This window comes from Chamaea fasciata, unplaced genomic scaffold, assembly GCF_029207755.1.
Source record: "Chamaea fasciata isolate MVZ Bird 193981 ecotype frontalis unplaced genomic scaffold, bChaFas1.0.hap1 SCAF_21, whole genome shotgun sequence".
NCBI classification, from domain to species: domain Eukaryota; kingdom Metazoa; phylum Chordata; class Aves; order Passeriformes; family Sylviidae; genus Chamaea; species Chamaea fasciata.
The window spans coordinates 6,756,537-6,764,214 of NW_027094106.1; the positions used below are offsets into that span (position 1 = coordinate 6,756,537).

The 7,678-nt window shown below is 59.5% G+C and overlaps 2 protein-coding genes and 2 non-coding genes across 4 annotated transcripts; 3 read left to right on the plus strand and 1 right to left on the minus strand.

Annotated features, from left to right (window-relative positions):
- Nucleotides 1-159: 159 nt before the first annotated feature.
- On the plus strand, nucleotides 160-2,223 carry RPL23A (ribosomal protein L23a). Its single transcript, XM_066202053.1, has 5 exons — nucleotides 160-264; nucleotides 679-859; nucleotides 1,094-1,270; nucleotides 1,659-1,728; nucleotides 2,162-2,223. Exons 1-5 carry the CDS (start codon nucleotides 240-242, stop codon nucleotides 2,174-2,176), a joined length of 468 nt encoding a protein of 155 aa, XP_066058150.1. The 5' UTR covers nucleotides 160-239; the 3' UTR covers nucleotides 2,177-2,223.
- Nucleotides 952-1,023, plus strand: LOC136300122 (small nucleolar RNA Z17). Its single transcript, XR_010723623.1, has one exon. It is a non-coding gene; the product is annotated as a small nucleolar RNA Z17 (small nucleolar RNA).
- Nucleotides 1,522-1,587, plus strand: LOC136300133 (small nucleolar RNA SNORD42). The gene has a single exon (XR_010723634.1). It is a non-coding gene; the product is annotated as a small nucleolar RNA SNORD42 (small nucleolar RNA).
- Nucleotides 2,224-4,864: 2,641 nt separating the features above from the next.
- TLCD1 (TLC domain containing 1) lies at nucleotides 4,865-6,941 on the minus strand. The gene is made up of 4 exons (XM_066201844.1): nucleotides 6,702-6,941; nucleotides 6,476-6,558; nucleotides 6,064-6,146; nucleotides 4,865-5,631 (listed from the first exon to the last, which is right to left on the minus strand). The coding sequence occupies exons 1-4, from the start codon at nucleotides 6,896-6,898 to the stop codon at nucleotides 5,236-5,238; spliced, it is 759 nt and encodes a 252-aa protein (XP_066057941.1). The 5' UTR covers nucleotides 6,899-6,941; the 3' UTR covers nucleotides 4,865-5,235.
- Between the last annotated feature and the right edge of the window lie 737 nt (nucleotides 6,942-7,678).

The window sequence follows — 7,678 nt, forward strand, 5'->3', positions numbered from 1 at the left end:
CACCGCCACGACGGCGGGGAGGGACAGCAGCGCGCCAGACTACAACTCCCATGACGCCCTACGGCGACGGGACACCGCTGCGCGTGTGCGGCCGAGTCCGTAAATGAGAACTACCACTACCGGCATGCTTCGGAGGTGTCGCGGGGTGACGGGGCTTCCGTCTTGCTCCCGCGGGATTTGGGGGTATAAGCCCGTGCGGCGCGGGGCGGGAGACCCCTTTCGGCTTCCGCCTGGCCAAGATGGCGCCCAAGGCGAAAAAGGAGGGTGAGGGCGCGGGTCGCTGGGTCCGTGCTGGGGGCGCGGGGCGGCTTGTGGGACCCCGCGGGGTGCTGGTGTATGTGGGGTGGCCGGGCTGAGCGAAGCGGGGTTCCGGCGGTGTGTTAGGCGCGGGCACGTGGAGGTGGCGGGACAGGCCTGCCGGGTTGTCTGAGCGGCGGTGGGGGCGATGTTCCCATCTCGATGCTGGGACTCTTTTGTGGGGAAGGGAATAAGCGCCTTCTTCCGCACGGAAACGGGAGACTTAACTCAGTTGGGAGTTTTGGGGCTCGTCTTGGTTGGATAAAGGAGCGCGGCCCGCTGCGTGAGGTCCTAATCATTGATCAGAGGAGGCCATGCCCGGCTGGGGAGCGCATCCCGACCCTGCAGATCCTTGCGGTGCTGACTGAGCTCTCCTCACAGCTGTGCCTCCGAAGACAGAGGCGAAGGCAAAGGCGCTGAAGGCCAAGAAAGCCGTCCTGAAGGGGGTCCACAGCCACAAGAAGAAGAAGATCCGCACGTCGCCCACTTTCCGCAGGCCCAAGACGTTGCGGCTGCGGAGGCAGCCCAAATACCCCCGGAAGAGCGCCCCACGGAGAAATAAGTGCGTGTGGGGTGTGGGACTGTGCCCTGCTGGGGGTTTAGGGGGTGGGAGCAGCCCCACGAATGGGCTGGTGTGGGGACTTGATGGTTTGGGATGCAGGTGATGATTTTTCAGCGACCAAAGCCTGAGAGTTTGTGATTATAACCTTAGGTCACTGATGCACCCCAAAGAAAACCCCTGAAATTCAGAGGAACACCTGCCAGCCCTCTGTTAATCACGGGACCTTTCTTGCAGGCTGGACCATTATGCCATTATCAAGTTCCCTCTGACCACAGAATCAGCGATGAAAAAGATTGAGGATAACAACACTCTGGTGTTCATCGTGGATGTCAAGGCAAACAAGCACCAGATCAAACAGGCTGTCAAGAAGCTTTACGATATCGATGTGGCCAAGGTCAACACGTTGATTAGGTGAGAAGTGGGAGGAGAAGCGGTCCCTGGTGGTTGTGAGGTGTTTCATTTTAGCAGAAGATGGGAACACCTGTGAGATTCAGCAGATGTGAGACAAAACTCCATAGCTAAGTGGTTCTTTTGACTGAATACATCTTGGTGAAAGTGGGAAGTGTTGGCAGAGCAGAAGGTTGGTTTCCTCAGGGAGCTCTTGGCTTCTTCAGGGGGATCTTTGCCTCTTCAAGTGGCACTTTGACACCCAGGGGAGTCCTGTGCAAATGATGTAAACTTTGATTCCACTGAGTAATGTGATGTTTCCAAAGGAACCACTGATGCACATGGGAATTGCAGGAATGAGGAGCAGGGGGCTGGAGTTTCCTCTGTTCTGATACCTCCTGTTCCTCTCTAGGCCTGATGGAGAGAAGAAGGCTTACGTCCGACTGGCTCCAGATTATGATGCACTAGATGTGGCCAACAAGGTGAGATGTCTCTGAAACTTGGGGAGGTTTTTTTTTGCAACGTGTCTTGTGGTTCCTCCACTGATTGTTCTTCCTGAGCTTCTTCACGAGGTGCTTGTGCTTCAAGTGTGGTGGCACTTCTGTGGCCTTGTAGCCAGACAGGATGTGAGTGTTGAGGAGCCACGTTCTCAGTCAGTTCAGTCCTCAAGGTGATTGAGGTAGGCAGGAGGCAGAGGTGGTACATACAAAGTGGGCAGGGGAATGTACAGCACAAGGATCACTGTGGAATAAATGTACGAAGTGGGTGTGTAAAGCTCTTGGGCAGGTCTGGGAGGAAGAAGCCTTGGAGGACAGGAATCCTGGGGAGATGCAGCCATGACAGTGATGGCTCTGGTGGAAGCTCTGCCTTTCTGCCACCACCACACCTGTTTTAACATCCTTTGCTTCTTTCCAGATTGGAATCATCTAAACTGCATCTGCCGAGGACTGTACAGACTAATAAACATTGTGACACCACTGGGGCTCTTGTGTTTTGTGACAGCACAGGCCGTGTGAAAGAGAGCGCTCAGCAAACTTGGGGGCCTTCATTTCATTAAAGGGGTTCCTCCTTCCCTTCCTGGCAATGGGTGGGCAGAGCTCCACAAGAGGGTCGTGCAGGAGCAGTGCTGCCCTACTCAGAGGGTATCTGGGATCCTGTGAAAATGAGGTGACACCTGAATCTCAAATCTTTCTACATTTACCCCCAGACCTTTTGCATCTTGCACAAAGTAATTAGGATGTGTTTGTGATCAGTATTTTGGGTGTCCTACGTCACTTCCTTGTGGAGGAAGGTGGCCACATGGGGTGACCACAACACAAAGCTGTCAGTGGCTCTGGTGTGACACAAGTGACCTGTCACGCCATTTCCCCAGTGTGTCAGCTCTCTGCTTATGCTGCAGGTTCACTTGGAGCCCTCCTGCTAATCCAGCAGCAGAGGCTTTGTGGGTTATTCTGGCACAATCTTTGCTCCATGTGCCTGCAGCGTGTGAGTTTCCCTCTTGCTGTTCCTCACAGGGTTCACTGTCCTCAGGGCTGTTTCTAAATGCTGCTGTTGCTGCCTCTGCAATGTTTGTTTTGAGTTTTTTTTGAGTCAGGAGAACGTGGAGCACTGGGTGAGCAGGGAATAGGGGAATTATGGAAAAGCCTTCAGGGTACTTGAGCTTAAGTACCTACTTAGACTTGACTGAGAAAGATGATGAAAGCCATGACCAAATACTGCTTGGGGGTAATTGGGCTCTTGAATGGTGGGACACAGAGTTCTTTCAGGCCTGTTGTGGAGGGTGGCAGATTCCCAGGACAGTGGTGGATGGAAAGCAGGGGCTGCTCTCAGGCCTCGGGTGGAGATTTGTGCTGGGTTGTGTGGCCCTGGCTTGACACCCCTCACTTGGGCTCGGGGGAGGTGGGCAGGAGGTGCTCCCTGCCTGCTGTAAGGGATAAAAAACTGCATGGAGGGAGCAGTGCTGCTTCCCTGGCACCAGCAACCCAGCCTCTTCCCTGTGGATGCATAGCAGCAGGGTCCCCTGACCCCCAGGCCATCGTTTTACATGTCACCCCAGGAAAAATGTGGGAGAAGTTGCCCCTCTTGTAGCAAAGCTGCTGTCACTGCTGGGCAAGGATTGGGTCTGGAGAGCTTGGATGTGCTGCAGCCAGAGGCTGGGAGGGATTCCACATCAGCATGACTTGCAGTCAGCCCTGGCCTTACCTCAGCTCAGCCCAGTGGTGCTGCCCTGGCACTTCACTTGCCTCTTGCTCCTGGCTGGCAGCCTGCCTGATCCACAGCTGCACTGCTGGGGGATGCTCCTGCTGGAAGCCAGGAGGGGAACAGCAGGGAGCTGTGCTCCCTCCTTTGGGAAGCTTTGTCATGCCTGGCCTTCCACACTGGACTAAGGATGGGCTGGTCTGAGGCTGTGACCTGCTGGGACAGAGCCCTGTCTGCTTCATGTGGAGAGACAAGGGGAAATGTGTGCTCTGAGGGGTCAGGGGAAAATTAACATTTGGGCTCAGTTGTGTGGGGTGATTGCAGATGCAGGCATCTAAACGACAAAGCAGCTGTTAGGATGTGCTGCTGAGGGCAAGGCTGTGCCCTGCCAGGGCTGCTGAGCTCTGTTTCAAGCAAGGAGGGACAAGGCAGCAGATTTGGAGCTGGCATCGATCCTGCCCACATTGTCCCAGCTATCACATCTCTGTTCCAGCTGCCAGGCTGTTCCTGGGATTGGTGTCAGTGCACACCAGGGAGTCCCAGCAGGCTCCAGATCCTGTGGGGTGTTTCCCAGCTCTCTGGTGGAAAGGTGATCCCCCGCTTCCTCCCCTTAATCACCAGCTTATTTCAACCGCAGTGCCTGTCTCAGCCTGAGCAGGGCAGGTGCTGGGGTGGGTGGGACAGATCCTGCCCAGAGCAGGGGCTGGGCAGGAGTCCCTCTAAGCCCCGCTGCTAAAGCCGATCCGGTGCCATCCTGGAGTTGTCATGTCAGCAGGATTTGCCTCTCTGGTGCCCCACAGGACCGGCTGGGCCAGTTCTGGTCCTGCTCTCCCAGGGAGCTGAACCCCCCCTTCTCCCACTGCTCGGGGGGAGCTGCTGAAACCATCCTGGTCCTGTGGCTGCAGGAGAGGGCCCAGCATGCTCACAGGGCTGCAGCTACACTGCGTCAGTGATCGCTCCAGGGGGATGCAAACACGCAGCAATCTTCCAGGAAGAGCCCTTGGCCTCCCATGGCTTTTCCATGCCAGCTCCACTTCACGTGGCTGCCGGGTGAGTCACGCAGCCCAGCCAGGCTCCTCACCGCCAGGCTGGAGACAAGCGGGTCAGGCACTGCCACAAGGCTCCCTACCTCTCCTGGTTCCCTTCAACTGTTCCCTGCACAGCCCTGGGTCTCTGGCAGAGCAGAGGAATGAGGAAGAGGAGGGGAACCCATCCACACAAGGGACAGAGCTGTGCTGGTTCAAGGCTCAACTGGGTTGGATGAAAGGTCCCTAGAACAAAGCAAGCAGCAGGAATGTGCCCTCTCCCTCCCTGAGAACTGCCAGCCCTCCTCTGGGAATGGGGCACATCCTTTCCCACAGCCCTGGCCCAGCGGGAATCCCCGACCTGCTCTGCCCCACAGAAGAGCCAGCCCAGGTGTGCTGCGGCAGCAGTAAACAGACCGATTTTAATGCACATAACACCCAACATCACCACGGGAGGGACTCGTCCCCTCCCGCACAACCCTTCCAGGCCATCAGCAGTGAAGCACAGCCACCTCTGGCCCTCCAGCTGCCTGCAGGGAAGCTGGCTTGGGCTGCTTCTCCATCGGCCTTGCCTCTGGCTTCAGCAGCATCCCCACAGCTCGGTGAAGCTGTCGGGCTGGTCCAGCAGGGAAGCGCTTTTAGGCAGCAGAGCAGGTGAAGGCAGGGCCTGGGGCCAGGGAGCGAGCCCTAAGGCACATCAGAGCAGCTTTGGAGAGCCCAAAACTTCCAGGAGCTGGAGCCTGGGTCCCCCTCGGGGTGCACGTCTCAGTCTATCAGAAACTTCTCACCATCTACGTCTCTCCCCGCAGAGCCCTTGCGCAGGGAGGGGAAAAAATCGGAGCGGAGGAGGCGGGAGAAGTACATGAGGATCATGGCGTCGAGCAGCAGGAGGTTGGCGGTGAGGAAGGCACCCTGGCCCTGCACCTCCACGTGGCGGAGGAAGTACCAGGTGAGGTAAGCCTGGGGCGCCAGGCGGAAGGCAAAGTACATCACCAGGTTGATGTACTTGTTGGCCTCGTAGAGCGCCGGGGAAGGCACGTTGCTCATCTTCAGCAGCATGCGCACCGTCAGGAAGATGTTGCTCACCTCCACCAGCAGCAGCAGCACCGCTGCAACCAGGAAGCGGCCGGTGACGATGAGTGAGACGAAGGCAGAGATGGCCTGGGATACACACACACACACACAGAGCAGGGTCAGCTTGCCTTGCCCTGGGGAAAGTGAATCCTTCTCTGCCCTCAGTGAGAGCAGAGAGTCCTGTTCCCCCCACCCAGACATCCCAGCAGGCACTTGAGCTTAGAGAAAACCAGTCTGGAAAGCCAGATCCCCCAGGACCAGTTACACCTCCCTGTGCTGGGACGAGTCTCCAGCTCTTCCCCCTCCCAGCTCGGCAGCCTGTCTGGCTCCAGGCACTCAGAGCCGATGCTGGCAGTGGTCCTGCCCCGCCAGGCGCCCTCGCCTTGTTGATGCAGAGCTTACCTGGCAGCCAGGGCGAGGCAGAGGGAAAGGCTCCAGCTTGCCCTGCCATAGCCTATGAAACCTGGGTGGGCTGAGCCCTGGGGTGTGTGGTAGCCCCCCCGTGCTGGCCATACTCACCATGGCATGGTGCACCAGGTACTCCCAAGATGAGCGCGACTGATGGTTGAAGATGATGTCAAGGGTGTCGTGGATGAAGTAGCCTGTGGGATGAAGGAGAGTGTTCAGAAGGTCTGGCTTGTGCACTGTGACCCACTGTGGAAAGGAGGAGCAATGAGGAGGAGGAGGAGGGTGGTGTGACTGTTTTTCAGGTGTCAGAAACATCTCCACCCCGTCTGGCTATGGAGAGACGGCTATTCCCTGGGGGTTAGCAACCTGTGGGCTCCACGCTCGTGATTAAGGCAGGAGGCATGGAGCTGCCCAGCCCTTGAGCCGGTGGCTCGTCCCGAGCCAGCATACCGGGCGAGGCTGAGCAGGGAGTGGGCCAAGTCCGGCGGGGTGGCTGCGGCTATTGTCCTGCCTGGCTCCTTACCTGAGGAAAAGCAGACCAGCAGGTGCCCTGAGACGCTGTAGCCGTCCTGGATGTCGGAGAGCAGCTCCGGAGAGTGCCAGAGGCTGGGAGTGAGGAGAGGAGGAAGGGGGTCAGTTTAGGCTCCGGGATGGGAAACACGAGGACCCCCTACCCGCTGCCCACTCCCCAGGAGTGCCCAGTTCGCAGCATGTGCACCGTGCCCGTCGCCCCCCGCGCTGCCCGGTACCTGAAGAGGGCCCATAGCCCCGCCAGCACGGAGTGTGCGAAAGAGACGAGGAGATTCCTCCAGCGCCAGACGCGGCCGGGACGGCTCCGTACGGCGGCGGGCTGTGGCAGGGCCAGGGCCAGCCGGCGCAGTGCCCCGAAGATGGCCACGCTGCCGCCCACCAGCGCCGCCGAGGCCGCCCGCCACCCCGGGCCCATCGCGCCCAGTCCGGCGGCGCGCGGCCGCGGCGGGCGGGGCCGCGGGGCCACGCCCCTCCCGGACCACACCTTAGCTCTGGCCACGCCCCCGTGTGAACCCGCGGGGCCACGCCTTCCCATTGGCACACCCCCCGCGCTGGCCACGCCTCCCCGCGCGCGCCTGCGCGGGGTTGGCGGGCGCTCAGGGGCGTGGCCGCGCTGGCCGCGCCTTTCATTGATAAGAGGCGCGCTGGCCACGCCCCCGGCCGTGTGTGTACGCGCGTACGCGCGAGGCGGTGCGCGCACGTGTGCGGAGTGTGGCGCGGAGGGTGCCGCATCTGCGGGGGATGTGCAGGTGTGCGGGCCGTGGGGCGTGCTCCTGCTGGGCGCTGCTGCTGAATGGGCGTGGTATGGCACGCGTGTGCCAGACACCGCACGTGTGGGTGTCAGATACTGCCAGTCTGTACTGGGCGGCGCGGGAGGGTGAGTGCAGTGTGTGCGTGGCAGACGTTGCACATCTGTGCCGGGCCCTGCACATCTGCCACAGTGATGCACAGCTGGCGTGGGCCTCGCACATCTGTTCTGCGCCGTGTGTGTGTGTCCCCGGCACGGTGTGGCTGTCGCCGGTGGTTGCGGCGCATTGTGTCGGGGAGGGATGCCGGGGAAAACATCGTCTTAGGAAAAGCGGTGGGAGCAACCACAAACGCTCACCTCAAGACATGGAGAGGGGGCTCGGGCACTCGAAGGTGCCCGCTAAAACTAGGTTGCAGTAGGCTGAGGCCGAAAACGCAGCACCGAAAC